This window comes from Chinchilla lanigera, unplaced genomic scaffold, assembly GCF_000276665.1.
Source record: "Chinchilla lanigera isolate Chin_1 unplaced genomic scaffold, ChiLan1.0 scaffold00073, whole genome shotgun sequence".
NCBI classification, from domain to species: domain Eukaryota; kingdom Metazoa; phylum Chordata; class Mammalia; order Rodentia; family Chinchillidae; genus Chinchilla; species Chinchilla lanigera.
In genome coordinates, this window is record NW_004955474.1 from 11,648,843 (window position 1) to 11,666,824 (window position 17,982).

At 39.4% G+C, this 17,982-nt stretch overlaps 1 protein-coding gene across 3 annotated transcripts in view; it reads left to right on the forward strand.

The window, feature by feature from the left end:
• The window catches only part of Fam13a (family with sequence similarity 13, member A), a gene marked incomplete at its 5' end in the record, with an annotated part of 97,677 nt that overhangs the window by 33,753 nt on the left and 45,942 nt on the right, over positions 1 to 17,982 (forward strand). For 2 of the 3 annotated variants that reach the window (XM_013502720.1, XM_005401444.2), the window contains 2 exon segments: positions 7,306 to 7,347; positions 9,986 to 10,165. In XM_013502720.1, the coding sequence (XP_013358174.1) occupies positions 7,306 to 7,347; positions 9,986 to 10,165 (222 nt within the window). 3 annotated transcript variants of the gene reach the window in all.

Consider the following 17,982-nt stretch of genomic DNA (forward strand, 5'->3'; position numbering starts at 1 on the left):
AAATTTAGGAAGGAAAGGTTTATTTAGCTCACAGTTTGTGGAGATTTCAGTCCATACTTGGCAGGTTACAAGGCAGAGTGGCACATGGCAGAGGGCTACAGCTCATGGCGGCAGAACACAGCAAAGCAACAAGCACAAAAGCAAGGAATGGCCTCAAGCAGCCTCTTCCTTTCCCTTACATATGTAAACTACCCACCCCAGGGCAGGTGTAGCTCTCACACCCATAATCAATCAAACTCTAAAAGCCTGCCCCATGGCCACATGAGGCTTTGGGGGGACACCCAGACACAAACCATAACAGTTTGATATAATTAGTAAGATTTGAAATCAGTTAGCATATATATATGCATATATATGTTCACTGATGTATATATATATTAAACTTTACACCCTACAAATAGGGTTCAGGCCTTCCTACTAAATATTATTCTGCTTCTCTAAAAGAGTAGAAATTTTAAGAGCCACATTTTCTGACTATAGTGTAATTAATGACCAAAATTTTCTAATCAGCCAACGAAAACTTTCATAAGAGGATGGGTGGGACAACCTCAGAGAGAAAATTAGAGCCGAGTGCAGAATATTTACAAAATAAAGAAAAAAAGTACACATCAAAATTTATGGCACAGTGTTCATGCTCTTTTAAAAGGTAACTTCACACATTAAGAAGATTGAAAATAAATGAGCCACTCATTCAGAGTAAGAAGTTATAAAAGAAGAAAAATCAACTTCTTGGAAACCTAAAGAATTTAATAATAATTTTAAGAAGAACAGAAAATTGTATGACTGATGTTTGAATCTGAGAGCTGGTTATTTGGGAGTAAAAATGAAAATTATATGATAGAAAAACCTTTGGTAAACAAAAAAGACAATAATCAGAATTTAAATTTGCTGTAAGGGATATAGTAGCTTTTAAAAAAAGGTTAGAGAATACAGTTTATAACTTTAATTAGCACGGAGATTTAACAGAAATAAAAATATTTCAGAATATATAAATTTTGAGAGGAGTCCATTTAAAGCACTTTTAATAGTCTATTCTAAATAGATAGAACAGACTATTAAAATAAAAATAAAATATTTCAGAATATATAAAAATATTTTATATATTAAATAAAATATTTCAGAATATAAAAAAATATTTCAGAAATATAAATTTTGAGAGGAGTCCATTTAAAGCACTTTTAATAGTCTATTCTAATTTTAATGAAATAACTATATAGATAGCCATAGATTTATGTAAACAACAGTATTATTTGAGAATTAGGTGAGTTTACTAAAGACAGTCTGGGCTGGGCGTGATGGCACACGCCTGTAATCCCAGCACTCGGGAGGCTGAGGCAGGAAGATTGCTTCAAGTTCACGGCCAGCCAGGGAGTCTAAGGCCAACCTGAACTATATAATGAGATCCTGTCTCAAAAAAAAAAAAAAAGAAAGAAAGAAAGAAAAGGCTAAGGACATTCTGAAATCAGACAGTATAGAATCAGAGCTGTATAAACTTGAGTGAGATACCATTCTGGGGCTGGGGATATAGTTCAGTGGTACAGCACCTGCCTTGTCAAGCACAAGGTTTTGAGTTCAATTCCTGGTACCCCCTGCCCAAAAAAGAAAGATACTACTCTGAACAACAGTTTTCCTATTTGTCAAATGGAAACAGTATCTATGTGGACTATCTCTACTATTTCATAATTTTGCGTATAGTTTACAAAAACTAAAAAACTATGAATTCCTTCTTATGCAAAGCATACTAAATATGAAAACTCTAAAGTCCCAAGAAAAGCTACACAAAAGATGAGTATACTGACATCCTCCACCCCCTGCCGCCATACCAGGAATCAAACTCACAACCTCGTGCTTGCTAGGTAGGCACTGTGCCGCTGAGCTAAATCCCCAGCCCCTGTATGCTGACATTTTGATGTTTTTTTTTCATTTATTAGAAAGTATTTAATAGAATATTAACATATAGCTATACAGAATAATTTTTGTCTTTGAATTAGGCCTAATATTAAAGGAATGGATAGTGTGATCCTCCTATCAAATCATACCCATGTAATATGTTTTAAATTTATATTGTAGAATATTATGTAAAGCATATACTTTAAAAGCAAAATGTATCCCGAATGCTTATAAAACCAGTCACAAAAAGGTGACACAACTATTATCAAAGTATAAAAACCTACATGTGCTCCATTAACTTTCTGTATGTGGCAATCATAGCTACAGTTTAAAGCAAAGGGAATAAACATTGTGAATTGAGTGTATTTATTATACTGTATGATACTCTAAATCATGAACTAAAATCACAGAAAGATTTAGAAAGCCTTTGTACAATACAAGTAAATAATGTTCCAGTCACCTGTAATATTGGCATTGCACATCAACTTTCACTATTTTAAGATGATACTGAAAACTCTGCGTTGCTAAGTAGAGACGAGTTTCTTGTTTTTATGATTAGTAACATGATCTTCATCCATAGCTTAAACAAACACCATGTAATTGTCCTTTTAACCCTTACACATTAAAAGGTACCAAGTAAATATATTTTGTATTCTAGAGAGAAATGACAATTTGTGATTTCTATTAAAACAGTAATATTTTGCAGGCAGGGTTATATATCTTCCAGAAAAGGGCATTCTGAAATAAAAGAACACAGAATATATGCTTTTCAGAAATGCCTGGTTTTGTAGATTTGAAACATCTTTCTTTTGATGGATTTGGGTTTTATTCATTTACTTTTGTATCTATCCTAATTGTACCCAAAGTTTTTTATTTTTAGGCATATATATATATATTTTTTTTTTTTAATATGATACATGATGCTGAACCCATGGCCTTCACACTGAGCTAAACCCCCTAGGCCTTTTTTTGAATTTTTAATTTTAGAACAGGGTCTCACTAAGTTACTAGGTTACCCAGGCTGGGCTCAAACTTGCACTATTCCTGCCTCAGGCTCCCAGAGTGCAGGGATTACTGACATGTACTCCTACGCCCAGCTGCAGATTCTCCATATATATGGAAAACTGGTCCATTGATTTCACTACATTTATCTATCCTGTGCTTTTCTGTGTGTTAATGTTCCCACACATGTGCCTTTCTGTACTCATACTTAAGTGACAGAATTTGTGTCCCTGGAAATGAAATGTCAGGTATTTTGATCTTCATTGTCAATGACATATGTGGATAATAACACATTTAATGCATATGGGGCAAAGTGTGCATGCTGTATTTTGTGTCCCAAATAAACTATATGGTAAATTTTCTTTTCTATGTGTATCCTACTTTATTTCAAATCAAGAGATCTAATTAAAGAATCACTTGTAGAGAGGCATCTGTGTATCTTATATGTACTTTTTTCTGGTACTATAATTGAACACTGCATCTTCAGTTTGAGCTACATCCCTAGCCCTTTTTTATTTTTTATGTTGAAATAGTGTTTTGCTAATTTGCTGAGGCTAGGCTTGAACTTGTGACCCTCTTGCCTCAGCCTCTTAGACTGCTGGGATTACAGGCATGTGCCACCATACCTGGCCATACAAATTTTAGAGGTAATATTGCTGAGCATAATAGCCTAGGGAAATACAGTTTTAATATTGCTAACAGAAATAAATACTAAACACATGTAAATATGTTATAGAATGTATTTCAAAGTAGGCTTAGAATCTATTTTAAGTGGCCATATGATAGAATATCCAGTTTCATCATCACCCGTAAAATAGGCTTAAGTAATGAAATTAGCACCACTGTTGGGGTTTGCTCATGAGCTTACTTTTTTCACTTTTGAATGCTTGCTTTATCAACACTAGGAAATGAGCTCTTCCATTACCCACGGTGATAGAGCATAAGAAACTCTCTCACCAAGTCAATATGAAAAATGTATTCTTATTTGTGTGTGAGGTTAAAAAGCAGGCCCCCTGTAGATAAAAGAAACTATGATCTTTCTCTTTAACTTGTTTGCTTATTGTCTCGATACTTTTTGCTTTTTGGATATCTTAGAATTTCCTCCATGAGTCAAATATAGCTATGGCATTTCTTATTGCTATCATTAAATTTTTATAGAAATCTTGTTATTGGTGAATTGTTAAACACCTTTTGGTATCTAATAAACCATAAACGTGGCTGATACTGTGTCATAAAACTAAATGTGTGTTTTATAATGACTTAAACTTTAGGCCAATAAGCTTGAATCTGAGGTTGTTTTATAAACTTTAGAGTTAAATGAAACCACAGAGATCCCTCACCAACCTTTCATTTTCTGTATGAAGAAACCAGTCCAAAGCCGCAAAGCTAACCAACAACCTGCCTATGATTTCAGACAATGAACTTCAGAACCAAGACCACAGCTTCATTTTCTGATTCCCAACTGGAAATGTTTTTTTCTCATAATTCATTAAAAGGCGTGGAATTATAAACAAGTTACATAAACTAGCAACTCCAAAGAACTATTAAAAACATAAAATATAAATTTATCATAACTCTGATCTAAAATAAATACACTGGCAAAATGAATGTGATTTAACTATTGATTTATTGACTTCTGCCTCCTGAGGAAGACTGTACTATTGACTGAGATGACTCAGGCCATTTTTCTTTTAAGCTATGGAGGAAATTTTAATGTAGTGTGTTTTCATTCACCAAGGTGAGCGTGAAGTTTTTCCTGTCTTACCCTTATTACTTTCCTTGATTTGAATGTTTGAAAACAGCCATGTGATAGCAAAGTAGTGAGTTTTTAAGGAATTTTTAGTTGAAAGGATCAAGAACGTCCCTATACAAAGTGTCTTCTGTAAACCCACAGCGTCCAAATCCCTGGAGAGTTTATTTAAAATGCAGAATCTGGACAGGGATGTAGCTCAGCGGTAGAGCACTTACCTAGTGTATGTGAGGCCCTGGGTTCCATCTCCAACACCAATTTTAAAAAACCCTTAGTTTCTCCTTCCTTAGACGGAGACCTCCTGAATCGCAGTATGTGCACAGATTAACAAGTCCTGGGGGATTCCTACAGACACTGGGGTTTGAAAACCACTTACTTAGACAGAAACCTGAAAATCTGACCCTCGTTATTGCCTTTTTCTTCTCTCTTTCTTCTTCACTTTTCTTTGCCTCTCCCCACCCTAAAAAAAGAACAACAGCAACAAAATCAGTCTGGGGCTGGAGGTTATAGTTCACTGGTAGAGTGCTTGCCAGTTTGTGCAAGGCCCCGGATTGGCTCCTCAGCCCTGCAAAAACAAACAAAAAAAATACATCGGTCTGCTTTCATAGGCCAAAAGAAGGGTAGGTCAAAAGTGTAAAAGGGAGGGGAGGAAATACAGCTCTTCATTCTAGGATCCACGGGGACTAACTGGCTAATGATTTATCTTTGGAATGTTGTTTAGCATCTAGCAGGACTGTATTCTTTTCCTCTTCTGATTTCCCCCAAATCATTCACATTTGTCCCACAACCAAGATTGTGTAACCGTACTGAGACCCGGAGTATAGGAGTTAATTGTACAGTGTTGCATTTACAGAGGGTGAGCCACAAAACATCAAAAGCGGGGACGGCCTGTTCCAGTAAGGACTGAGAGCCACACGGGATTTATTGTTGGTTTTGTGCTGTGAAGAACGGGCGGCAGGAGGCAGAGGAGAAACAGCCGTGATGAAAAGCAAAGTGAAATAGTAAATCCGGGCCTCCATATACAAAGAGGATGGCAGTGTGTTTTGCTTCTCATGAGTAATGAATTGAAAGACAGTTGCACAGTCATTAAGAGAGGCACAGAGCTCAGACTCTTGGGTCAAATCCCAGCTCATCTATTTCTTGGCTATATGGCTGTAGACTAGTTATTCAACCCCTTAATCTCATCTGAAAACAGTTGTGCCCACCTCCCAGGGCGATTATAAAGAATAAATGAGAAAATCTATGTAAAAAGTACTTAGCACAGTGTCTGAAACATGTTAGGGCATTTTTATGTATTTACTTATTTTAGGATTGGTCAAATTGGCTTCCTTTTGTACAAAAGCATGATTTTATGATTTCCATGTCAGTGGCCACAGCAAAGACTTGCAACTTGAACTAAAGCAAATGATGTAGGCTAAAGTGTGTTCACTGTGCACCTCTGGGGTACTGAGCACCATGCTGGGTATGGTGGTGGCAGAGGTAAGGAGCGCAGTGAGAGAAAACGCCTACTATCATGTAAACCCCTTGAGACGCTTCAGTGCTGGATGGGAAATGGAAATGCACATTTAACACTGGAGAAAAGCCTCAGAGCTGAGGCCAAAACAGCGTGTTCATATGTTGAAAATTATACAGGATACATGAAGATATTCAGAGAGACTGACAGGCAACCATCAGTATTGATCATTAACAATAGCTTTGATCTTTCTCACTTGTCTTCTATAAATGGGGAAGAAAAAGGACAGAACTGTGAGGTAAAACTATAGTTTGTCAAACTATAATTTATTCATAAGTTTTTTGATCTGCTCAGTGCTTAAACCTCTTTTACACGTAACAACGTTTGAAGGTAAGCACTAGGGACCATTGTGGGAGAAAATGATGATTCAGGACCCTGCAAGTAGCTGCCGGCCTCAGCCCTTGGCTGTGTTATGTGAAAGCAGAGCATAGGCACTCAGGGCGCGCCGCCGCAGTGCTGGGTACTTTTTTCATTCTATGCTGACCCCTTTCTCATTCTTTCAAAAGACTTCAGACTTTGGAGAATATAGGGAAGAAGAGGGAATTTATAAATGCTCAACTGTTAAGACAGCCAGCCAGTTTCCTTCTTGAGGACCTTCAGCAGGAAGGGGGACCTCGAAGAGGCAGTTTAGAAATAACTGTGTTGAAATAGTACTGGTTCTCTGTTCTCTATCCCTGTGGTCCCTGCTGCTTCCCACTTGTTCCGAGCAGTTCTACAGAGATGTTTCTGTCTGCAGGCCTGGGGATGGGTGAATTTAGGGTGGAGACAGCAGCAAATCAGTGGGACCGGCAACAGGTAGGTGGGCAGCAGGGTTTGCATTAACACTTCGAGAAAATGGAAAGAAAGACCAGGTCTGCGGCAGTAGGTGAGAGCAAAGAGATGGTGTTCCAAGGTCGATTGTGAAACTGTCTGTGCTGGACGTCTCCACAAGGAGAAGAGGCCACTGTTCGGGAATGGGCACCCAGGGCCACTTCTGTGCCCAGAAACGGGTGTGAATGAGCAGCCAGCAGGGGACGTTAAACGTCGCGTGCGGGCCCGGAGGTGCTGGCTGAGCCTTCAGCCTGTGATTCCCCCGGACATGCGGGTCCGCATCTGTGATCCTGTGCCCAACCTGCAGCTAACTTTCCTTCTCTTTTCTTCTCTTCCGCAGCGCTCATGTATCCCAAGTCAGCAATGTTTCCACAACTGGAGAGTAAGTTATTTGTGTTGGGTTGGGCTTTTGTGTTTTGAGTTCTTTTTAATTCGCTTTCCCATTTATTAAATAGAAACAGAAATAATTCTAGTGTTGCACAGTACTGGAAAACTAAGATGGTGAGCAACCAGTGATTTTTAAGCTACCTGTGTACAGAGGATAGTACTAAAGAAGTGTTCCTCCTTGAGCTTGGGTGGCTATGAGGTTAGAGGCAACTCCACCACTTAAACTCCAGATTTCTGTTTATCTCATTGAAAATAATGCCAGGGTCAGTTAATATTTGCAAGGCAGTCTTTGTGCTCTGGAAAGCATCTTGCACTGGAGACGTATTTCATGTGCTAACCGTGTCTTTACTTCCTGCTTCCTTCATCTTTTCATCCTATTGAGCCTGTCTCTATTTCTCAAGTGCCTGCAGTGTGCTGTGCAGTTTTAGATGTGTAACGTCAGATGTGCGTCCAAGCTCTGCCCTCACCGACCTTGCAGTCCTTCTCACGGGGGTGCAGAAAAGAAAGCAAATTAGTGGTGGCCACAAGCCCGGTCTTCACCAGGCAGAGCAGTGCTGTGCTAGTTGTGTCCAACACGTCTTTTTCACTTGCACTTAGAATCCAAACTCCTTCTTCTGCCCGTGCCACCCAGTGCTCTTCAGCCACCTGACGTCTCTTGCTGAACTAAATCAGGCTTTTTTCTGCCTCAGCGGCTTGGTATTGGCTGTTGTCAGCCTACCCAGATCTTTCTTACCATTCATTTTTTGTTCAAATATCATTTTGTGGGGCATCTATCCTTGACCCTCTTCCCATTCTCCAAACCTGTGCTTGGTGTTTTAGAGAGTGTCCCACTGTCGGGAATTCTATTGCTGTATTTGCTTATTATCTGTCTTGCCTTATACGAATGTAAGTTCCATAAACACAGGAGCATAATCTTCATGTTCCTTGTGGTCTCCTTCACACCAAGACAAGTGTCTGGCATGTATTAAGCACTAACTAAATGTTTGTCAAGTGACTGATGAGTGAGTCCTGGCCCCAAGATGTTTCTATCACTCCTAGTTCTCTTCCTTTCTTGCTGGAACAGGCAGGGGCTTTTGGGAGCATCTTCCTTTGGCAGGGGTCAGGGGTAGGAGATGGAGAGGGTGTGCTGCCATAGGAGGAGAGAAGGGTTAGAAGCAGCACTGATTGGAATGAATTTGGATCTAAAACAATAGATTTTTTTTTTTCTTCCTTGTTGGGTGAAGGCAGGATTGACTTCCCTTAGCTTTGCCAATTTTGAACATTCCAGAACTGTACAAAGACTGACACATTCCTTTTTTATTTCCTAATAGCCTTTCCATCTTATATGTCTTACATAGTTTGGGAAACCATAACTTAGTCTGTGTGCACATACTAATTTACACATTCCTTGGTACCACTATTAGGTAATCTTGGACTACTTGGGACACACACATAAAAAAAAAAAACCAAAAAATTGTTTTTGTTTGAAGGGTGGGGTTTGAAACAGGGTCTCACTGTGTGGTTCAGGCTAGCCTGGAACTCACTGTGTAACCCAGACTGGCCTGAAATTCACAGCAGTCCTCCTGCCTCAGCCTCCCAAGTGCTGGGATTATAGGTATGAGCCACCACAGACTCAAATAAAATTTCTAGGGCCCAACTTAATGAGACTATACTTGCTCATTGTCTTAAAATATTTTAATAAAATTTGAAGCAACTGTTAGTCTACCATAAAACTATACTTGGAAAACCTTAAGTTCTCAAAACCTGTCTTAGAGAACAGAACTTCTCAGGGTAAGCATTTTTTTTAAATGTGTGTGATTCTTTTTCAAGTGAAGAAAAATATGCTTTGCAGAGTGTAAGAATTTTCCCTGGTAGCTTTTTTAGAATTAAATGATGATAAAAACATTTAGACATATAGACACCTTTTAAAGTGATACCATTTGTATCTTATTCTGGGTCCTTTTTAGCTCTTTGCATTAACTGTTTCTTCAGGCTGAACAAAGTAAATCCGTCCTTTCAACTGGAATATATTTTGGGTTGTGTTTACTACAACCTCGGTTTTGTACATCACAGCTTACTTAACTAGAGGGGAAGAATGGTTGTGCTATACTGTTATGAGGTGTAATTGTCCTGACAAGCTGGAGAGTTTTTCTAAGTGGCATTATTTCCTATATCGTTTATTTAATGGGATTCTAAATCTATAATAGATATCCTAAAACTATTTCTGCCAGTTTGCTTTGTAAATCATGTTGACATCCTCTGCAGAATTGGTATGGAATCTGGAGGAAACTTGTCTTTGTAAGAATATGTTTATTATTATTCTACAAGGAAAAAAAATCTTTGCTCTTTCTGCCTTTTATTAAAGAACTCTTATTTCTCGAATATTTTGTAATTGCTGCTAGATTTATCATGAGCATTTCAGTAATTCTGGTTCACAAAGATGAGAAACACAGTTCTCAAATTGTTGGAGTTTGTCCAGTTGTGCTTTTAATGCACAATGGGAGTATCTTTAGATTTGTGCATCATACTCTGTGTTTGCTTATGAAATAGGAAATAGAGGTATTTCCAAAGTCGGGGTGTATGTCTTTGAAGGAAATCACTGGTAAATTTGATTGCCTGAGTGGCTCGTTGTTTGCTTTTTGTTTTGTAACCAGACTCTTAGAAAGAACCATCCGGACCGCTGTAGAACAGCATCTTTTTGATGTTAATAATGCTGGAGGGCAAAGCTCGGAAGATTCAGAGTCGGGATCTTCATCAGCTTCTTCTGCCACCTCCACCAGGCAGCGCCGCCGCCAGTGCAAGGACCCGGATGAGGCTCTACGTGGAAGAGAGCAGTAAGTTGACACCAGTGATTTTTGCCTGGATTTTCTCTGCTCCTTTTAAAAATGCAGTTAAATCTGTGACTATGTTATCGTCACGCCTCTTGCTCCTCTCCCTTTTCAGTATTTAGGTTAAAACTTTAAAAGTTTACAATTTGACTGTTCAAAACTTGGCTAACACTTAGAAACTCCTAGACGATTGGTGAATGCCTCAGTTGCATCAGGATGCTCGGTGTGCTGTGGCTGCCACCTTGGATTTCATACATCTCACATTTCCTCCTGAATGTCTTGATGTGGAGAGATCCCAAACCATGGCAGGAGAAAGCTGCCCTATGCCTGTGGGAAGCAGGTTTTACCTTGCTAGTTAACATAAGTTGATTGCTAAACCAGTTTATCAGTCAGCGGATTTCTCCCTTATATTGACCTGATAAAGTACTAGAACATCCCTCTAATCTGACACTTGGTTACATTTTAGTACAAGAAAGTTTGAACTAAAGTCTAACCGTTGTAGTCAGGATTTTGCAAGGGAAATAATTTAATGCAGGACACATAACTTATAGGATTATTTTATAGTAGTCACCCAAAGAGTCAAGTACAAAAGAGTGCAGGAAATCTGTCCACACCCTGAAGACCCAAAGAATCCAGCTGAGGGCCGGGATCCCATCACAATGTTCTGGATGAGTCCAGCTGAATGACAATGCCCCCCAAGGAGTCCAACTGGAGGTCTGGAGGCCTAGAGCCCACAGCATGTAGCTGTTTCATGGATGTGTGCAGGAAAGGCCCAAAGGTCAGTGGTGGAAGTTAGAAAGTCTGTGTCACTGGGATGAAGGATCTGTGTTAGCAGGCTGAGGGACCTTCACTGGAGCCAGGAAGCAACACTGGATTTAAGAACCAGAATTCCCCCAAAAGTACCACAGCCATCCTCAGCGATGGCAAGGACCCAAGCTCCTCTGATGATGAGACGAGCCGAGTTCATATCAGGAAAGCCAGTGCAACAAGCTTCTCCAGGACATTGAACAATGCACTATCTTCCCCTCTGGAGCCAGAAAGCCATGCGCAAAGTAAGGACCAGAGCTCCCCCAAAGTGAACCATAGCTATTCTCAGAGACAATAAGGTCCCAAGCTCCTCTGATGATGGGAACAGCCAAGTTCGTATCAGGAAAGCCAGCATAACAAGCTCCTCCAGGAAAAATACAGCCCTACTTCTTTCTCTCAAGTTCTCCTTTTTATTTTGTTGGCAGGTGGGCCCTCCTCCACGCTGATTTAGTTCAGCTGGGTGTTATAAGTTGACCACCAATTGTCAATCCACCACAATCTACTCCTAGTCAACTTGATAACTGTACACATTTCCTTAATCCATAGTCTCTAGTGGCAGATTTGTGAAAAGTTAACATGTCTTGTTCTATTCAGATTTACATTAATATAAAAGTTACATATATACAATTCTTATTGCACTCATTTCTGCACAAAAAGTAAAGTACTTAAAGGGTGGTCAAAACTCAAGGTTAAAACATAATACCTTGACTAATTAATCTGATTACAAACATATCTAAAAATGACATTAAAATCATATTAAAAGAACTATTACAATCAGAGTCCTTGCTTCCCATTAACTTTTAACCATACGTCATGGCAAGACTAAAAAACAGGAATCTCCTGCAATGCAGATACACTCTTATATTCAGGTGAAAGTCTTCAGTTCATTTTTCCATTGTCCTGTTCTTCTCAACAGCCATGTTCTCCCATTTTCCAACCTTGCAATCCACAGCTCCACTACAGCCTTCCCTCTGACCAAATGCTTCAAATCACCATGCTGGCTCTTTACTCTTAATTTCAAACATAGATTTGGCTGGCCAAAAGCTCTCAACAGTAACCATGCCAATGTCCCAACAGTGGACTGCACTGAAATGTTTCTGCTCCCAGGCAGTACCTCTAAACACAAGCAAAATGCAGACCAATTTCCTGCCAAAGCACAGTATGCTACCTGGGATCCAGCAGCCAATGCAGTTCTTCTCAAGGGAAGCCTCCTGAGCCTCATCTTAACCAGCAGCATTCCCATCAATGCTCTGATTTTCCAGGCCCTGAGCAGAGTCTTCCATATAGGTTACAGCTCATAGGGGCTGCTTCTAGGCCAGTTTCTCAAAACCTTTCCAAGTTAATTCCCAAGGCTCTTAAGACATATGGCTAGGTATCACACCAATGATCCCACTCTGCTGGTACCAATTTTGTCTGGTTTACTTTTCTCTCATTGCTGAGACAAAATACCCAACACCCAAAATTAAAGAGAGAAAGGTTTATTTAGCTCACAGTTTGTGGAGGTTTCAGTCTGTAACCAGGTAGCTCCAAGGCAGGGTGGTGTGGCTGAGGGGCAACTGTTTGTGGCAGTGGAATAGCGGCACAATCTGTAATAGCTAAATCTTAGAAACAACCCAAAGGCCCATCAACTGAGGAATAGATAAAAAAGATGTGGTATTTTGATACAATGGAGTATTACTCAGCTATAAAGAAAGATAAACTCAAGGCTTCTATACGTAAATGGATGCAACTAGAGACTATACTCATAAGTGAAATAAATCAGACCCACATATATAAACACTGTATTGTCTCCCTAGTGTAAGAAACTGAAAGAGTAAATAAAATCCAAAACGTGCAATAGATATTATGAAAGAGAAAGAAACTGCTCAAAAGGAAAGAACAATTGGAATGGGAAAAGAAAAAAAGAAGGAATATATATATATACACACACACACACACATATAAGATAGCTAAGTACTACTAATTTCTATTAGTTCATTGAAAGGAACAGTTAGTGTTTATAGTGTTTGATCAATCTTACATGCCTATATCTGGTAATCTGAGCAACTAGTTTGAAGATAACAATATACAATATAATAACCACTGTTAATTTCCTATCATCTTGTTTTGAAATTCTGTATCATCTTTATTGTTCTTTTTTATTCTCTTTAAAACTTAAAAAAAAAGCAACAGGAAGAAAAAGGAAGGAGAGCAAGAGAAAGCCTCTTTCCCTCCCTTATATTGTATTCAGGCTGTCTGCTCCGGTGTGGGTGTAGCACTCATACCCATAATCCCAACATTGGACCATGGATCAATCACAGACTCTAGAAGCCCACCCCATGACTGCATGAGGTTTTGGGGAGACACACAGACACAAACCATAACACTAACCAAAGGAGGAAAAACTTAAGTTTTTTACTATTTTAGTACCTAAATATAAGGCATTCCCTTTCTTTCTCTTTCTTTCTCTCCCTTCCTCCTTTTCCCTCTCCCACTACCATTCTCACATCATGAATTTCAAGAATATCTTACAAGTAGTTTTATTCTCCATGGAAACATTTGACAAAATACTGATGAACAACTGCCACTCACATTACTTAATAATCATGATTTAAATTGCCAAAGAAAATAATTTATATAGATAACTGACTATATTCACATATTTTCCCTGTGAGCTCCAAGCTGGTTTTTATTCTTGGTAGTTTTTGCCTCTGTCTAGTTATTTGAACTCCATGTTAAGTATCAGTGGCTAAACCAGACCCCATCCTCCTCATTCTTTCTCACCTGGACTAAGATCTATTACCAAAATTCTTACTTAAAAAGTAACTTCTTTTGCTTAAAGAAAAAATATAAAAATAGCATAAGTAAATTCTGTGTTGCATATCATTAAGATTTTTAAATTTAATCTTAGAAATAAAGCAGTGTCAGTGATATAGCTCTTGACTTTACAAGTGGCCTATGTAATAACCTTTAAAAAATTGTCTTGAAGCTAGTGAATAGTACTCATAATATTCCATTTAGAAAATAAAAAAACCACAATACAGGAAATACTTACATTTAAAGTTAGCTACTTCCTGGGGTTTCAGAAAGCATTAGGATGATCATTTATTTTCTGCCTTTATCTTATACAGCAAGTATCAGTTATTCACTTAACTCTCTTCTTACCCTCAACCTCATTTTTTCTTACACAGCATGTAGCCATACGTTGCTTTTTAAAATACCTCCCTGTGTTACAACACCCTGCTTTCCACACCCTTTTTTTGGACATAAGGTGAGCAACTGGAGTAGGAAGTGTACTGTGCATGTGTGTCGGTTTGGGGTGGCTTATTTTGCAAGGGGAACAACATAATACAGGACACATACTTTATATGATTATTTATAAGTCACCCAAAGAACAGTATACAAAAGAGTGCAGGAAATCTGTCCACACGCTAAGACCAAGGAATCCAGCTGAGGGCCTGGATCCCACAACAATGTCCTACATGAGTTGAGCTAAATACCCAGAGCTCATAATAATGCCTCCCATGAATCCAACTGGAGGCCCAGAACCCATGACAACGTCCCATGCAGGCCTGTTTCACGGATCTGCTGGAAAGGCCCAAAGGTCAGTGGTGGAATCTACAAAGTCTATGCCAGCAGGAAGAAGGATCTGTGCTAGCAGGCTGAGGGATCTGCACTGGAGCCAGGAAGTGATGCTCAGAAGAACCAGGGCTCCCCCAAAAGGTACCACAGCCATCCTCGGCAACTGTGAGGTCCCAAGCTCCTCCAATGATCAGGATGGCTGAGTTCCCATCAGGGAAGCCAATGCAGCAAGCTTTTCCAAGAGTCGGGCAGTGCATCATCTTCCCCTCTGGAACCAGGAAGCTATGCTCAAGTAAGGACCAGAGCTCCCCAAAGTGAACCAAAGCCATTCTCAGTGCCAGCGAGGTCCTGAGCTCCTCGGAGGATGAAAACAGCCAAGTTCATCAGGAAGCCAGCTCCCCACCGTCTCTCTCAGCTCCCAACAGCTTCTCTCAGCTCCCAACAGCCTGCTTCTTCTTCTCCAGGTCTGCCTCTTATGCTGCTGGCAACAGTTCTCAGGTGGGCCTCCCACACCCACCACCACTCACTCAGTTCAGCTGGGGGTTATAAGTTGACCACCAGTTGTCAATCTACTACAGCATGACAGCAAGTACCCAGAGTCATGATGGCAGTGGTCACTTGTAGCAGCAGGTGGTGGGCAGCAGAGGTAATGTAAAGAATGGACAGGGGCTAGACAGGGCTGAGAAACATGAGCATAGGCTGTCCTCTCCAGTACAATTTAATATTGTATTTCTCAGGTGCAAGGAAGTTTCTTTCATAAGTCATCTTGATTGTATTAAAGTAGCAACATCAGGGGACAGGAAGAGGTGGAGAGTAGCAGAGACTGGTCCCCTGTCACAGACTGTCCCCATGGACTGCTAGCCTGACCGTTGAATTGAGGATTTCATCACTGCTCATTCTGGTTACTCATCCTGGTCAAATCACTGAAGGCCATTAAATAAGAGAATCTTGGGGTATAGATATTTCAGTAGTGTCGAGCTCCTATATGTGGCCGAGGTAACTTACAGACAGTCTCACCACATCCTTTTTCCTGGGTGTGAGGTCTCAGATTCAGAAGTCTCTTGTACAAGCTCCTTGTATGCATCACACCCACCCATCCCTGGTCACAAGTCACACCCCATGCAGCCTGACATGCTAGGTCATAGTTGTGTCAGGATCGTCCTTAAGTTCCCAACCCATGCTGAAAGGTTTCACTCAGCTCCAGTATTTGGGGGAAAAGGCCCTTATTTCTCAAGGCCTCAGAGCTACCAATCATGCTTGACAGCTTTGACAGTAGGTCAGCCATCCTTTCCTGCAGCATGGTGCCGGGTCACCTTCCCTGGCCTTTGCCCTGCAGCTCTGCTCTTTGCCTTTCACTTATCTCCTTTTAATATAGTTCCAGAACCTCCATACTGATCTCAGATTGCTCTTTTAACCTTCTTCCTTTCAGTGACTTTGAAATGCCACCTTAAAGACCCTCTGCAGTATCCCCTGGAGTCATTAACATATGATAAATTCTGAGAAGGTCAGGAATCATTATTTTAGCTTATAGTAAGTGAGTTCTGCATAGTAAATGCTTATACATAATTGATTAATTCATCTAAGGTTTGCATTTCTTCTCCTGATGAAAAAATAAGGGAAGATGAAGCTAGACTTCATAGTATTCTATTTGAAACAGTCTTATGGAATGGTTGAAAAGTGCTTCAAAAAAAGAAATTCATTTGTTTTATTATCTATTAGTTTTACCTCTTGTAAATTACAGCTGCAGCCACTTTAAAAAATATCCTTGCCTGGTGCAGTGGCATGCTACTGTAACCCTCAGTGCTTAGCAGGCTGAGGCAAGAGGAGCACAGGCTCAAGCCCAGCCTAAGGCAACTCAGTGAGATGCGTTTCAAAATTAAAAAAAAAAAAATTAAAAGGCTGGCAATGTAGCTCAGTGGTGGAAAGCTTGCCAAACATGTTTGAGGCCCCAAGTTTAATCCCTAGTACTGGGGAGCAGGGGGAACCACTTGAATCCAATGCTGGCTGTATCTCCAGATCTGATGAAAGGGTCAGTAAAATCTCACTAAAACCATCACAGCATATTTTTGAAGTAAGCAGTAGTGAAGACAGACTAAAACTATAAATCACCACTATTAATGCAAATGATTTCCTATTTGTTTAAATTTACAAGAATATAATAATACTCATTATTTGCTATAATAAAAATATAAAAGTTTAAGGAATCTATCGTATAAAAAGTTTCAGTTTAATTCAGTGACTTTTTAAAAATGTCATCTACTAATGCAAAAAGAAAATGTATTTACACACAATGTAGTACTACTCTGTCATAAAGGTAAACGAGGTATCCATAGATAAATGGATGCAGCTCAAGTCCATGAAATACATCAGACGCACAAGTTTAAACATCACATCATTTCTCTTATATGTAGACCATATATAATATATATATATATAATATATGTGTTATATATATATGGTACATATACATATATATATGAATAGAGGATCAAGATTGAAGGGAGGATTAAAAAATGTACTGAAGGGGAAAAATGATGAAAATAGTGCTTTTGCAAATGGGAAGGGGACCAAGAGTTAGAGGGAGCAGGGAGAGAAAAAAGTGGTAGGGGATAAAAAATAAAGAAGAGGTAAGACTGTATTGGCAAAATTCAGTGAGATAGCACTCACAAGAGACTGAATGTAGGAACAAACAGAGCTTTATTGAAGCTAACGACTGACAGTCTCCAACAAGGAGTCAGAGAAAATGTCAGCCAGTCTGGACTTTGCTTCCAGTTCAAATATCCTTTTGATTTCCATAGTAACCACATTCCAAGGGTTCCTAACAAAAGGTCACAAGATTTACACTTCCCAGGTGTTCATTAGGCAGGATGCAGTTAATCTTAGCTTGCTCACAGTTTATCTGTTGGTTCCTCTAGATAAAAGACTCATTCCTCCTCTTATGGTTTTATGGTTAGCTAAAAGGGCGGGGTGAGGAGAGAGTTCATCTAAAGTTTAAGTGACCTTTTAAAATGGAGTTACAAAAAGAAAATGGAGTCTCTCTTGCCCTTTCAAGATCTGTTAGGAACATGACCAGCTCCCCATGATAAATGTAATCACTGTGTCCTGCAAACATGTACTAATAAATAACTAAAAAATATGGCTTCTACCAATGGCAATGATAGATTCCAATGGAAATTTTTCAAATGCAAATATTGTGGATTCTGATAAGTACATGGAAATTTGTTATGTTAAGCTGTCTACGTCCACATGATTGACAAAATTCATAAGATTTTTTAGAATGTAAAACATTAGTTGAGTGAGGATGATTTAATTTTCCAAAACAATGAAATGGAGGGGCTGGGGATTTAGCTCAGCGGCACAGCACCTGCCTGGCAAGCGCAAGGTCATGAGTTCGATTCCTGGTACCAGAAAACAAAACAAAACAAAACAAAAAAAACAATGAAATGGAAAATTGA